The sequence below is a fragment of the Panthera pardus genome, unplaced genomic scaffold (assembly GCF_024362965.1).
Source record: "Panthera pardus isolate Hobbes unplaced genomic scaffold, ASM2436296v1 HiC_scaffold_8, whole genome shotgun sequence".
Taxonomy (NCBI): Eukaryota; Metazoa; Chordata; class Mammalia; order Carnivora; family Felidae; genus Panthera; species Panthera pardus.
This window is the reverse complement of record NW_026527013.1, coordinates 155,161,659-155,176,364: the sequence shown is the minus strand read 5'-3', so window position 1 is coordinate 155,176,364 and position 14,706 is coordinate 155,161,659. Positions and strand designations below refer to the sequence as shown.

At 45.9% G+C, this 14,706-nt stretch overlaps 1 protein-coding gene across 2 annotated transcripts in view; it reads right to left on the bottom strand.

Annotated features, from left to right (window-relative positions):
• Positions 1–11,277, bottom strand: part of AGK (acylglycerol kinase) — an 80,980-nt gene extending 69,703 nt beyond the window's left edge. The window contains exons 1-2 of one of the 2 annotated variants that reach the window (XM_053898112.1): positions 11,158–11,277; positions 8,011–8,128 (exon numbers count right to left, since the gene is read on the bottom strand). In XM_053898112.1, the coding sequence (XP_053754087.1) occupies positions 8,011–8,111 (101 nt within the window). In that variant the 5' untranslated portion in view covers positions 8,112–8,128; positions 11,158–11,277. Of the gene's footprint in view, positions 1–8,010; positions 8,129–9,559; positions 10,089–11,157 lie in introns of those variants that run through there. The other variant, XM_053898113.1, reaches the window with a different exon arrangement.
• Positions 11,278–14,706: the final 3,429 nt, after the last annotated feature.

Below are 14,706 nucleotides of genomic sequence, written 5' to 3'. Positions count from 1 at the left end.
CAGGGTCACCAAGGGCCTTCTGTGCCGGATTAAAGAAGTGGGTCTCTGCACTCTAAGCACTGGAGAGCCATTTACAGGCTGTCTGCTGAGGAGGACCATGATCAGAGTTCTCTTTTGGAAAGGATGTTCTGATGGCTGATCCCAGGGTAGAACTCCAGGACCACTTATGTGCAGACAACGTCAAGAGAATCAAGGTAAAGACTAGAAAAATAGGACTCCAAAATTGATACACCATACTTACAAACAGTAGTGTGGTTATGACCATCTAACCAGTGTGTGGAATAAAAAGAGGAACCCAGGAGAGTCCAGCATTTAAGGGATGAGCAGAGAAAGACACCCTACAGGTAACTAAAAGAGAGACAAAGAGAAACAAATGTGGTCGATACGGACTGAAAAGTATCCATTGAACTTCACAACTATGGGGCTATTAATGACCTTGTCAAGAGCAGGTTCAATAAAAAGATGACATAGAAATCAATTTTACTAGGCTTAACTCTAAAGTGAAGGTAGAGACTGAAGATGTGGGATATGTTTCCAGGATGGCATCAATGGGGGGCACCTAGGTGGCTCAGTTGGTTAAGCATCTGACGCTTGGTTTGGGCTCAGGTCATGGTCTCATAGTTCATGGGATCGAGCCCTGTGTCAGGCTCAGTGCTGACAGTGTGAAGCCAGCTTGGGATTCTCTCTCTCCCTCTCATCCTGCCCCTCCCCCAAGTGCTCACACATTTTCTCTCTCTAACATAAAAAAATAAACTTAAAAAAAGAATGGCATAAATGAAAGAAGACAGAGCAGTAAATAAATGGAAGTACACAGTTGAGGAACAATATGTTTAAGCCACAGGGGTTCAACAAGTAGGAGGAAAAAGCAGGAAGGATGAGATTTAAAGATGAAGTGAGGGAGAGGATAACCCATGAGAAAGAACAGAATTTAGATCAGCGTTGGAGGGACTGGCCTTGGACAGGATGATAGAGACCTCACCCAAGGAGACAGAAAGGAAGAACATAAGTGTGTGTGCAGTGGGGCAGGGAAGAAATAATGTTCGAGACTTGGAGGAAAGGTAGCTGGCTGGGGAAGGAGAGTGCTCCAGCGGGGAACAAGATGTGTGAAGGCCCTCCCAGGAGCCCTGAGACAGAACTTCAAGGAAAGTGAACTTCTTCCAAAGTGACCTGAGAGTTCTATAGACTAAGGTGTAGATGTGGCAGGGCTGGAGATGTGCACACACAACACCAAGTCAGGTCGAGTCGAATCCAAAAGCAATAGCAACCCGCACTTCTTTAAACATCACTCTGGCAGTGGAGTGCAAATTAGATACAAACCAGGCAGGAGTAGAGGCAAGAACAGTTAGGATGTATTTAATAAAAATCCAGGCAAGAGGGGCATCTGGGTGGCTCAGTCAGTTGAGCGTCTCACTTCGGCTCAGGTAATGATCTCACAGCTCGGCTCGTGAGTTCAAGCCCCACATCAGGCTCTGTGCTGACAGCTCATAGCCTGGAGCCTGCTTCAGCTTCTGTGTCTCCCTCTCTCTGTTCCTCCCCTGCTTACACCCTGTCTGTCTGTCTCTCTCTCTCTCTCTCTCTCTTTCTCTCTCTCTCTCAAAAACTAAACAGAATCCAGGCAAGAGATGACGGTACTGTGGTGGCGACAGCAGAGCTGGCAAAAGAAATCAAATACGTTCCGAGATTTAGAAAAGGCAAAATCGCTTAGAATGTACAGCCTGAATGTAGGAAAGGAGAATGAAGGACAGATGGGGGATGAGGTTCACATCTCTAGTTTGGGAGGTTAGATAGATGGTGAGTGATACCAATCACTGAGAAGGGCAGGTGTGGCCAGCGAGCTTTTGCTCTTCAGCCAGCCGAGCTTGAGGCATCTATCTGTGAAGCATGCAAGCAGACGCGTTAAGGAAGCAGGTGAGTGCACATACAGGTCTGGAGCTGCGAAGAGGTCTTTAGGGCAACAAACCTGGGACTGGTCTACAAACAGCTGGAAACCGCAGGCACTGAGTAGATGAGATTACGTAGAGAGAGGACGTAATGTGGCAGGGCCCGAAGGAACCGCTTCCCTAATGTATGAGTGGAGAGGAGGAGTCAACGAGGAGGAGGTGGAATAGCCACACGCAGACGAGCAAAAACAGAAAGCAATGAAAAAATTATTTCAAGGACAGTAACTGTGTCTAAAGCTGAGCTGTCAAAAAGAAGGAGAAGTAAAACTGGTGAGAATAATTCTAACAAAGACTGCATGGGATATAGAATGAGTAGGAGGTAGGGAAGAAGACAAAATCTACTCAAACAGCTTAACTGTGAAAAGGAGGAGGAACGAGGGAGAGAAAAGGCCAGGGAGGGCACCTGGGTGACTCCGTCGGTTGGGCGTCCACCTCTCGATTTCAGCTCCGGTCACGATCCCAGGGTCATGGGATTGAGTCCTGAGTCGGGCTCCATGCTGTGAATAAGGGAGGGAGGGCTGCCTGCCTCTGGCTGAATGGAGTCAAGAGAGGGCCCTCAGGGTGTCCGTAGGGGCTCCCAGGTGGGTACATAGCAACAAGGCCGTGGGTGGAGTGCCAGCCAAGCCATGAGCAAGGGACAGGGAAAAGAAGAGGGCATTCCCCAGACACAAGCACCCCTGAGCCCGGCAGGAGCAGGCTGGAGACAAGACCAGCTCTGAGCACCATCCTAGGTGAAACATCCTCTCAGAGAGGGGCAGCTGGGGCTGTCAGATGTCAGCTCACGATCCCAGGGTGATGGGATAGAGCCTCGTCAGGCTCTGTGCTGAGCATGGAGTCTGCTTGAGATTCTCCCTCTCCTTCTGCCCAGCCCCTGCATGCACATGCTCTCGCTCTCTCTCAAAGAAAAAAAGAAAAAGCCAGGAGGACTCGTGAAAAGTGCAGCTGAGAAGTGTGTGACAGGCGCATCAAGAAATCGAGGGAAAAAGTGAAGAAAGCAGCAAAGAGTGATGGATTTGGAAGAAACTGGAGGCTCTCAGGGACAAGAAGTCTTGGTAATGTTAAAAAATACAAGTAAGGTTGGGAAACGTGGAATAATAGAAGACTGAGAGACTGCGATACTGAAGTTCCAGATTTCAGAAGAAGAACAGGGGCAAGCAGTGAGAAGGTCTCAGCCACGGAGGGTCGGGGGGACCCAGAAGAAGGCGGAGCAGCAGTGAAAGTCCTGGAAGTAGACGAAGTCAGGAAAGGAAGGCCAGGCTGGTACACGGGTCACGTGCATGTATACTCGGGGTACACCAGAAGGTAACAAGACTCGGCGGGAAAAGGACACTGGTCAACCAGGCACTGAAGCCTACAACTAACATAAGTGAGATCCCAGAAAGCCAGAAGGTTTACAGTTGTAGGATATAGCCCGATATTCTGAGCCTCAAAGTAAAAGAGACTTGTATAAGAAGATGGAAGACGAACTGTTTGAAACAGGTACTGAGGAGCTAAGAGATGTCAACCCCACCTTACAACCCATTTGAAGGGGCAAGGCAGCTCCTACTCAAGAGAGCCACAGAGAAGATTTTCTCAGGAAAAAAGTAGATTAATATAAAGGACGAAAGTGAAGATTGCTATATGAAAAGGCTGAGGATATATAGGGGTGCCTGGGTGGCTCAGTCAGTTAAGTGCCCGACTTCGGCTCAGGTCATTACCTTGCTGTTCAGAGATCGAGCCTCACATCAGGCTCTGTGCTGACAGCTCAGAGCCTGGAGCCCGTTTCAGGTTCTGTGTCTCCCACTCCCTGTCCCTCCCCCACTCATGCGCACAGGTGCTCTCTCTCTCTCAAAAATAAACAAACATTAGAAAAAAATTTTTTAAGGATAAGGATATATAGATAAAAGGAAAAAGACAGTAACAAGAAATAATCTGAACATAACCAAAGAACCCATGTGTAAAGCCCACAGCTGACACCATACTCAACAGTGAGAAACTGAAAGCTTTTTCTCAAAGATCAGGAACAAGGCAAGGATTTGCCACTTGTATTCGGTGTGGTATTGGAAGTCCTAGACAGAGTAATTAGTCAAGAAAAAGAAATAAAAGTCATCCAAATTGGAAAGGATGAAAAATTATCTGCTTGCAGAGGACATGATCTTTTACATAGAAAACCCTAAAGATTCCACACAACAAAAAAAACTGTTAGAAAATACAAATTTAGCAACATTGCAGAATACAAAATCAGCACATAAAAATCCAGTTTTTATATACTAACAATGAACAACCCAAAAAGGAAATTAAGAAAATAATCCCATTTACAATAGCATCAAAAAAAAAAAAAAAAAAAAAGTATATTTAGGAATAAATATAACCCAAGCAGGTGAAAGACTTGTACACTAAAAACTACAAAACACTGCTGAAAGAACGATACAAGTAAGTGGAAAGACATCCGTGTCCATGCACTGGAAGACTTAATATCATAAAAATGTGCGTACCACCCAAATAAGCTGCAGATTCAATGCAATCCCTATCAAAATTTCAGTGGCATGTTTTGCAGAAATAGAAAAAAAAAATCCTAAATTCATATGTAACACAAGGGACCTTGAATATCCAAAAGAATCTTGAACAAAGTTGGAGGCCTCACACTTCCTAATTTCAAAACATATTACAAAGCTACTAAAGCCAATGGTATGGGCATGAATATACAGACCGGCAGAACAGAACAGAGCACCCAGAAGTAAAAATTTTAAAAAACGGGCTGGCATATATGATCGATGGATGTTAGACAAGGATGCCAAGACCACACAATGGGGAAAGGACTCAAAATGGATTAAAGACCTAACTATAGGACCTAAAGTTATAAAACTCCTAGAGGAAAACACAGGGAGGAAAGCTTCCTAACACTGAATTTGGCAGTGAATTCTTAGATATGACACCAATAAGAGAGGCAACAAAAATAGAAATAGACAAATGGGATTACACCAAACTTTAAAACTTCTGGGCATCAAAAGACACCATCAAAAGAGGGAAAAGGCAGCCTATGAAATGAAAGGAAACATTTGCAAATCATCTATCTCCTAAGGGATTAAAGAATTCCTACAACTCACCAACAACAAAAAAACCCCAAGGAACCTGATTTTTTTTTAATTTTTTTTTAATCTTTATTTTTGAGAGAGAGAGAGAGAGTGTGTGTGTGTGTGTGAACAGGGGAGGAGCAGAGAGGGAGACACAGAATCCGAAGCAGGCTCCAGATTCTGAGCTGTCAGCACAGAGCCCAACGCAGGGCTCGAACTCACAAACTGTGAGATCATGACCTGAGCCGAAGTCGGACCCTCAACCGACGTAGCCACCTAGGCACCCCAGGAACCTGATTTTTAAAAACGGGCCAAGAATTTGAACAGACATTTCTCCAAAGATAAACAAATGGCCAAACAGTATACGAGAGGATGCTCAACATCACTAATTATTAGGGAAATGCAAATCAAAACCACAAGATACCCATATCATACCCATTACGATGGCCCCTATCAAAAGCAAAGCAAAACAAAACACAAATAACAAGCGTTGGTGAGGATGTGGCAAGATGGGAAACCTCGTGTCTGTGAAATGGTACAACCAGTATGGAAAACAGAATAGTGCTTCCTCAAAAACTTAAAACTGGAACTACCCTATGATCTAGCAATCCCACTTCTGGGTGTACACCCAAAAGCATTGAAAACAGGATCTGGAAGGACTATCTGCTCACTCAAATTCATTGTAGTAGCATTATTCACAATAGCCGAGAGGGAGAAGCAACCCAAATGTCCATCAACAACGACTGGATAGAGAAAATGTGTTAGGTACATGCGTATGATGGAATATTATTCAGCCTTTTAAAAGAATGAAATCCTGCCATCTGCTACGACATTGATGAACCTTAAGAACGTTACGCTAAGTGAAGTAAGCCAGTCACAGAACACAAATACTATATGACAACACTCATGCAAGGTCCCTAAAGTAGTCAAACTGACAGAAACAGAAAGCAGACTGGTGGTTGCCAGGGGCTGGGTGGGGAGAGGAAATGGAGAGTTGTGTTTGATGGGTAGAGTTTCAGTTTTGTAAGATGAAAAAACTCTAGAGCTCACTTGCACAACAATGGGAACATACTTAACTCTACTGCTGGTACACTTAAAAAGGGCTAAGGTGACAAATTTTAGGTGTTTTCTACTACAATTTAAAAACAGAAAGACCACATGGCATGAAAGAATGGAGGAGAAAAGTCAGAAGAAAGGAAGAGCAACAGGACAATAGGGGTTTGCATTTTGAACGCACCCTTGAATGTCAAGGATGGAGGCAGAGCCAAAAGAAGCCAAAGGCAGGCTCCTACTACAAGATCAAGCTGTTTCTGATCTAATTCAGAAGGAGCGGGCCTCTTTTAAAGTCTCAAGATAACACTGGCAAAAAATTATGAGGGTGCCTACAAGACATCTTGAACATGGTTATTTCCTCAAATCTTCACCTGGTAGCAGAAACAGCAGTGATCCTTAGGGTGTGGGATGGGCAGGTGTCCCGAATGGACTTCTCTGTCGCCTGGAGCAGGTGCTCCTGCAAAGGGAATCCTAGTTCCCACCCAGGCAGACAGTATAAGGACTCAAGGGTAGTTAGAAAAGGGAGAAAAAGCACACATTATAGTTTTCACATTCCATTTGTGATAACATTTCCTCCACTTTTTTTTTTTAACATACTACCAATTTTTTTTTTAATGTTTATTTATTTTTGAGACAGAGAAAGACAGAGAGTGAATGGGGGAGGGTCAGAGAGAGGGAGACACAGAATCCTAAGCAGGCTCCAGGCTCTAAGCTGTCAGCACAGAGCCCGACGTGGGGCCCGAACCCACAAACCACAAGATCATGACCTGAGCCGAAGTCGGACGCTGAACCGACTGAGCCACCCAGGTGCCCCCAGATCTGAGAAACTTAAAATTGGTAGTATACACGGGGCGCCTGGGTGGGTCAGTCAGTTGAGCATCCGACTTCGGCTCAGGTCATGATCTCACAGCTCGTGAGTTCGAGCCCCGCGTTGGGCTGTGCTGACAGCTCGGAGCCTGCAGCCTGCTTCAGATTCTGTGCCTCCCCGTCTCTCTGCCCCAACCCACTCACATTCTGTCTCTGTCTCTCTCAAAAGTAAATAAACATCAAAAAACATTTAAAATAAGCTTCTCAGGTCTGTTCTTTACATGCTAGCTAATGGAATTCAAGTGCTGAGCCTTGAGAATACTTGGGGGGAAAGGGGATATGTCCCATTCAATCTACAGCTGTGAAAAACTAGACACCATGTAGCATCCCCAGATTATCTCTGACAGTGGTGAACTGAGATGGTTTAAAAAATATCAGTATGAATCTCCTTTCAAATGTGGAGACTTCCAATGTGGATTACAAAAGCTTAATCCCCAAAATACTGTAACTTGATTGGCTCTCTTAATTGTTTGGATAATTTTCATATAAAAATGTTACTGAAATCTTATTATCATGCTAAATCAGAGGGAGCTCTGGCACTTTCTTCTCCCTTCATGCCTAGAGGCTAATAAAACCCATGACTGTTGAACTCCTTATTCAGTCAAAAGGTTTGAAAGTCTTTGTCTCATTTAAATTAACCCGGGCTAACTGTATAAATGTGGAAAGTCACAGGGGTTGGAGGAAGCAGATTCACTCAGGGTCCTACAACAGCAGTGATAACAGATCAAGAGGCTGTAGTAAGAAACAGAAGGAATGAAATCCCGAGGAGACTTAGGAGTTCAATCCCTGTCTAGTAAGAACTTGGGAAATGACTCCTCTCTCCCTAGGCTGGGCCTCAATTTGTTCAGCTTCTGATCTCACAATCTATATCACAATCTATATCCGCTGTTATCCAGTGTTGATGGCACTGTTATAGTTACAATTTTCCAGAACTGATTACAACAAGAAGCCTTGGTCTTTGTGGTTTTAACATTTATTTTTCTTTTACACCACAACGTGTTCTAGAGAGGAGCACAGCTGAGCAAGATTTTGACCTTGGGCCCTTTTATACTGTTGGAGGTTGAAGGTGGGGTGGGTGGGGGCTGTCCGATATTTACCAGTGTTTTCCATACAGCCAATGGCTTCCCCATGTCAGCAGACAGATCCCAGCTGTAGTTTTCTTCCAATGATTTCTAAGTGTTTTAAAGAACACGGTCATCTTCTCCTAGGGATTTACTAGCTTAATAGAAGCAGAAAAAGAAAAAGGTCAGTACCCAAGGTAATTGTGTAGAGCCCCCATGACGCCTTCCATCTGCCCATCCTGCCCATTTCCTTCCCTCACTCCTGTTCCTTGTTACCGTTCCTCTGGTCTCTTCCCACCTGCTCCCTTCGGTCTCACCAAATCTTCTCACTGCCCACCTGCCTCTTCTTTCTTTCTTTCCTTCTACCTGAACTCACTTCTTCCCCTCTCTGCTCCCTTATGCCTCACTGTATTAGAAGCAAGGGGGGGGGGGGAGGGGAAGGGCAGAGAAGAAGGCAATTCCAGGCCTCCTGCTTTTTCTTTCTTCCTACAGTCACTATACCACTGTTTAAGAGTGTTTGTCTAAATAAACAGTTTTAAAAATTAAAAGAAAATAAAAACTAATAAAAGGGGTACCTAGGTGGCTCAGTTGGTTGAGCGACTGACTTTGGCTCAGGGCATGATCTCTTGGTTTGTGAGTTCAAGCCCCGTGTCTGGCTCACTGCTGGCAGCACAGAGGCCCTTTCAGATTCTCTGTCCCCTTCCTCTCTGCCCCTTCCCTGCATTCTCTCTCAAAAATAAACATTAAAATTTTTACACACAAATGACTCAATAATAGATAAGTAATGTAAAGAGCTTATTCAAAATAGAGGAAAACACTAGCCACTCAACAGGAAAATAAACAGAGCAGAGAACACACACACACACACACACACACACACACAGAGAAAATTCCATGAAGCACTAATACAAATGGCTGTGTGCAGTTTTCAACTTCCTGAGTAATCAAAGACATGCAAACTACAAGGAACTATCACTGTTCACCTCTCAAAGTAACAAACTTTTGAATGATCGTATTCACAGATGACAAAATGAGAATCGACCCTCTCGTGCACTCCTGTGAGCAAGGTAAATTAATACAACTTTACTAAAAAACCAAGTAACCGTATAGATCCTTATTCTGTTTGTTTTCTTCACAGCACTTATCACTGGATGATCTTTATTTGCTGATTTCTTTAGTAGCCTACCCCAAAGGAACATAAACTCCACAAGAGCAAGGACTTGGTTCTGGTCCCTGCTGTACCCCCAGGGCCTAAAATAAGATCGGGCACATAACAATCGATAGCTAGCTAACTGCTGAATGTGACAGGGTTCAGGACGCACCACCCCCAAAATATAGCAACTTAGCATGGTGAATATTTTAAGCTAAAGGAGTCTGAGAAACTGTCAAAAGCAGGAAGGTCACTTTAGCCTCACCACCTGACTCGTCTTCCCTGAAATAGGTCATAAAATCCTCATATATGAGGTACCCTCCCTAAACCCAGAAGGAGCATCACCTGCAAAGAAAAAAGGATGCCAAGAAGAATCCTAACAAACATGCCTTGCTAAGTTTCCTGTTAACTTCAATTTCCTGGAACTCAACTTACCATATTCCTCTGTGACTGTCCACTCTTCATCAAACCTAATTTTCTATCCACTGACCACCCCCCCCCCCCCACGCCCGCTCCTGGCCTAGAAACCTCACTTGCCCACTTGTAGGAAGGGAGAGCAGAAACCAAGCCAGGTTTGTGCTTGGGCGACCGACTGAATAAGGATTTCCATCATTAGATCTGGAACATAGGTTCGTGGAGAAATGTAATGTGTGCAGTTGAGGAGACAGTGAGTTTGAGATGCCTGCACAACATCCAAGTGGGATATCCAAATGATCAGTGGGTGTCTGGATTGAGCAGTTTGGAGTTAGGAGAAGTTGGGTAGAAGATACAGATTTGGGACTCTTCAGTGTGAAGGAGGCCAAGTTTGACTGCAGATAAAAAATCACCCAAGGCCGGGGCACGTGGGTGTCTCAGTCCATGAAGCGTCTGGCTCCGGCTCAGGTCATGATCTTGTGGTCTGTGGGTTCAAGCCCCGCGTCGGGCTCTGTGCTGACAGCTCAGAGCCCGGAGCCTGCTTCGGAATCTGTGTCTCCCTCTCTCTCTCTCTCTGCGCCTCCACCGCTCACACTCTGTCTCTCCCTGTTTCTCAAAAAGGAATAAAACATTAAAAAAAATAATTTTTAAAAAATCCCCCAAGGCATTGGCAGTATTAGAGGACAATTTAAGAGTCAATAAAAGTCTGTTTAAAGATCCAGTGGAACTCCCTTTTTGTCACAAAACAGTGATTCGTACATTATAAAAACGTGTAAACACGCAAGGCCCCAGTGGAAAAAGCACTGGTGCAAGGGTCCTGAGGCCTCGATTCTAGAGTCGCTTAATTACTTCCAGACAGCGAGAGCCTGGGTAAGTCATTAAACCTCTACCTCTCTCCCCTTGTCAGTAAAATCAGAATACGCCGCCACCGGCTCCTTTGGCTCAAAAGATCACACCCCAAAGAACTGTGAATGCACTTTGTAAATTTCTCTGTAAGTATGTAAGTTGTCATGGCAATGTGCAATGTATTGGCTAACAATGCATATTCCTTCTAGGTACCCAAAAGAATTCTTACTCCTCAATCTCTGTGAAAGTCTCAATGTTATACGTTCAAATCAACATCTCTCCTCTGAAAAAGCAGATTGGCAGGTTGGTTGGTTGGTGGTCGTGTTTTGTTTGTTTAAGAACTCCCCAATTCTAATTGTATTCAACCCTCCTCACTGTCAGGTGGGGATTTTCTCACTAGGCTGTGAACCCCTCGTGGGTAGGTGCTGTCTATGCATCTCTAGCAAACAGAACCTAGTAAAGCATCTGGAATGAATGAACCCATCCATCGATCAGCAACTACTCGCCCCATCTTGCAAGAGAGTAAGCCGAAGCCCAAAGGGAAAAAGGGAGTAAGGGTCACACAGGCTAGCGACAGCTCCAGTACCAGAACCCAGGCCAGCTGACTCCCAGCGTGACAACCGGGACCCCGCCATCCCCCCGCCCGCACCCGCCGCCCGGACCCCCGGCCCAGACGGGCTCCCACGGCTGCGCCCCCGCGCCCCGGAACCCCCGGCCCGGCCCCGTCCCAGCGCCCCGGGCTCCGCTCCCCTCCCGGGCCCCGCGCCGCTCACCCGGGCCGCTCCCGCTCCGCGCCCTGCCTTCCTGTGTGCTCCTTCAAGCTTCCCCCGCGCTTTTAAGGGAAACCGCGCCTCCGCCCTCGGGTTCCGCTGCGCCTTCCCGACGCGCCGGGACCGTGCGGCGTGCGGGGGCCGCAGCCTGGGGGCCGCCTTCGTTCCTGCTTCGCTCGTTTTTTCGTCCGTTCCTCCCTTCACCCCTCCGTTTGTCGCTCCACAGTATTTTATGGGAAGCCTACCAAGGCAAACGCTGTTTGGGGACCTGGTACTAAATCGGAAAATAAACGAACAGGGTAAATTGAGATCAGAAGTACGAAAAAGAAAAAAAAAAAAAAAAAGAACCCGAAATGCGTGGAATCAAGAGAGTGAGGAGGAGGCAGTCTCAGCCCTTCCGAGTAAGGGGCAACCGATCTGAAGGAGAGGGAGCAGGTCCCCAAGGATCTGGAGGAAGGGAGCGCCTGGGGGAGGGAACAGCCGGTGCAAAAGCTCTAAGGCCTGAGGCAGTTTGGCAGGTGGCGGTCAGGGCAGGCGAGGAGGCAAAGGAGTAAGCTGGGGAGGTGGGCCCCACAGGCGGTGGTGGTAAGGAGTTTGGACGTTATACCGCCGTATGGGACGTCACCTGGCCTGGGTCCTGGTGCCAGAACTGTCGCTACCCTGTGTGACCCTTACTCACTTTTTCCCTTTGGGTTTTGGCTTACTCATTTGCAAAATGGGGCAAATAGTTCCTGATCCATTGGTGGATTGGTTGTCTCATTCATTCCAGGTGCTTTACTAGGTTCTGTTGGCTAGATATGCATAGACAGCACCTACCCATGAGGAGTTCAGCCAGAGGGGCGATGTGATGTGGTTTACGTTTTAAACATCTCTCCGCCACCACGTATTGAGTAAATTCCAGACAGCAAGAGAGCTACAAAGAAGCCAGGGCCAATGCTGACCACCAGATGGCAGTTTTAATTCTGTCCTCTTCCCACCAGTACCTCTCCCTTCCTCACCCCCACCCCCACCCCCAACGTTGGTGTTAGAACCAAACTAGTCAATCCAAATTTCTTTCTTACCTTCTTCTTTCCATCATTCCCTCAACCAACTTTGCTGCATGTAGACTGGGGATGCACTCATGTACAGCAACCCGCATGGTGCCTGCATTCATAGAGCTTGCATTCTAAATTCCCCATTTGGTACATGCAGACATGCATCCTTCCTATCTTCCCCTGGATGTATATTTTAGGAAAAATGAGAACATCCAGTGAGGTTATGGGGCAGTAAAGCGTTTTCTGCCAGGTTTGAATCCTCGCTGGGCCGCACTGGATAACGTGAACTTGCTAGCCCTTTCTCCTGAGGTTCTGTCTGTATATTAGGGGAGGGAGAAGATCATCCTAAAACATACCTTCTAGCTATAAAATGTTGTGATATTGAAGGCATGGGAGACAGTTATTTTCACTTCTCCTGTCCCAACTATTTAGAATATTTGCATTTGAAAATGAGTTCCTGGGGTGCCTGGGTGGCTCAGTCAGTTGGGCCTCCAACTCTTGATTTCAGCTCAGATCATGATCTTGCGGTTCCTGGGTTGAGGCTCCGCATTGAGCTTGAGATTCTCTCCCTCTCTCTCTGCCCCTCGCCCCTCTCTCTCTTTCTCTCTCTCTGTAAATAAATAAATAAATAAACTTTAAAAAAAAAGAGAGAAAGAAAGAAAAGAAAATGAGTTGCTGAACTGCATCCCTGCAGGCTAGAAAAGTCTGGGTCTAGATGCTGGATTGTCTAATGGGCAGACTAAGCTTTAAGGCTTCAGCAAAACAGTAGTTCCCAAAAATAAGAGAAGTTCTGCGTGGATGAAATTACCATAATTTTCCAATCAGAAAATCAAGAAAGAAGTTCTTTCTTAAAACTTAGGAGAGGAAAACTTGATTTTAGTTGAGTGGGAGCCATGTCCTGTTGGAAAGATCAGGCATCACAAGGCAGATGCCCAGAGTGCCGGTGAAGAAGGGTGGCCTGGTGGGTCTCTGCGACCTGGGAGAAAGCCACACCCCAGAAGAGAGGCAGCCACTCCCTGGGAGGGCAAACACAGACATACACAGCATAGCAGGCCTCACTCAGGACCATCTCTAATTGAAAAGTGCTCATCAGGCCATGGGGGGGTATTTGTGAGTTTACATTCTTCCTTTAACAGGCAGGCTTTAATTCACTGTGGCCAGCATGGTGGCAAATGGGGACGTCGATGTCACTCTGTTGTGTTCCCAGCAGAGAAATCTGGAAACAACTCCCAGGCTTCTATATGGATTATGAAACTAGAAAAGATGAGACATCTCCACACAATACAAACCTCAGAATTCCATGTGCAAAAGAGGAATGTGGTGGGGGTGGGAGGGGCAGGGCAGGTCTCTGAAAGACGTTTTGTGTTCCCTCCTTAAATTGCACGCTTGTATAGATAGAAACAGTGGGTCCTATGACTCAGATATGTCACCTGCAAATGGGAAATATCTGCATCAAAATAGGACTAAGTCAGAAATTAGTCAGAAAATCATCTTCAAGGAGTTAACGGGACCCATTACATGACACGTATTTACTGACATTTTAATGCGTTGTTGTAATACCCCATTTAGTTTTGAAGTTATATAACTCGTACTATTAATATTTTCTCTGTAGTAAGTACCTTTTTTGGGCTACCATTGGCCCGTTGGTTAAGCTAACTATTGTCCCCTCAGATTGCTTCCAGAGGGACACAGGTATAAATTAAGGATTGTCCATGCTTGATAAAACTTAACCTTCCACCCTAGGAGGGATTATAGGGAAAGCCACATCTTAAAACATGTAGCTTGCACATGCGTAAGGACACAAATGACGCTAAAACATGGAAACTTCCCAAATGCTCTTTTCAGGCATCATGAGTGTTGGACATAGAGATGTATCACCTGCTGCCCCAGCTGCTGGGGGTAGTTTGGGCAGACAGACTTCAGCTGTCGGCCCCTTCAGGGACAGCCTCCAATGCAGTGAGCCTTCTTAACCAAGGTCACGCCTTTCTGCGGATGGCCCACGTGCAGTGACTGATCTAGGAGGGAATTCAAAAGCTTGGTCATTTGGCCCAAAGTAAAACACCTCTGAGAGCCCCACAGCTCCTCACGGGGTCAGCTGAGGCTGTCCGGATACATCACAGCTCTTCTCCCTCTGCCCAATCTCGTGTTCTTCTCTCCCTTCTTCAAAAGCATTAGTGCTGAATGAGAAACACTGTGGTAGAGAGAATAATGACCCCCTAAAGATGCCCTTAACCCCTGGAACCTATTGTTCCTTTGCACGGCTGGTTAAGTTACTGCTCCTGAGTTGGGAAGATTATCCTGAATCATCCAGGTGGGTCCGATGTAATCACAAAGGTAAGGGTCACTATAAGAAGGAGACCAGAAATCAGAGAGAAAGGGGCAGTAAATGTGAAAACGGTAAATAATTTATAAGTTAAAGATAATATTCGAGAAATCTGGGTGAAGAATATACTGTCAGGAGGTGGTCTGCATAGTTTAAGACACATACAGTGATTCATCCTCCAACACCAGCGATTGG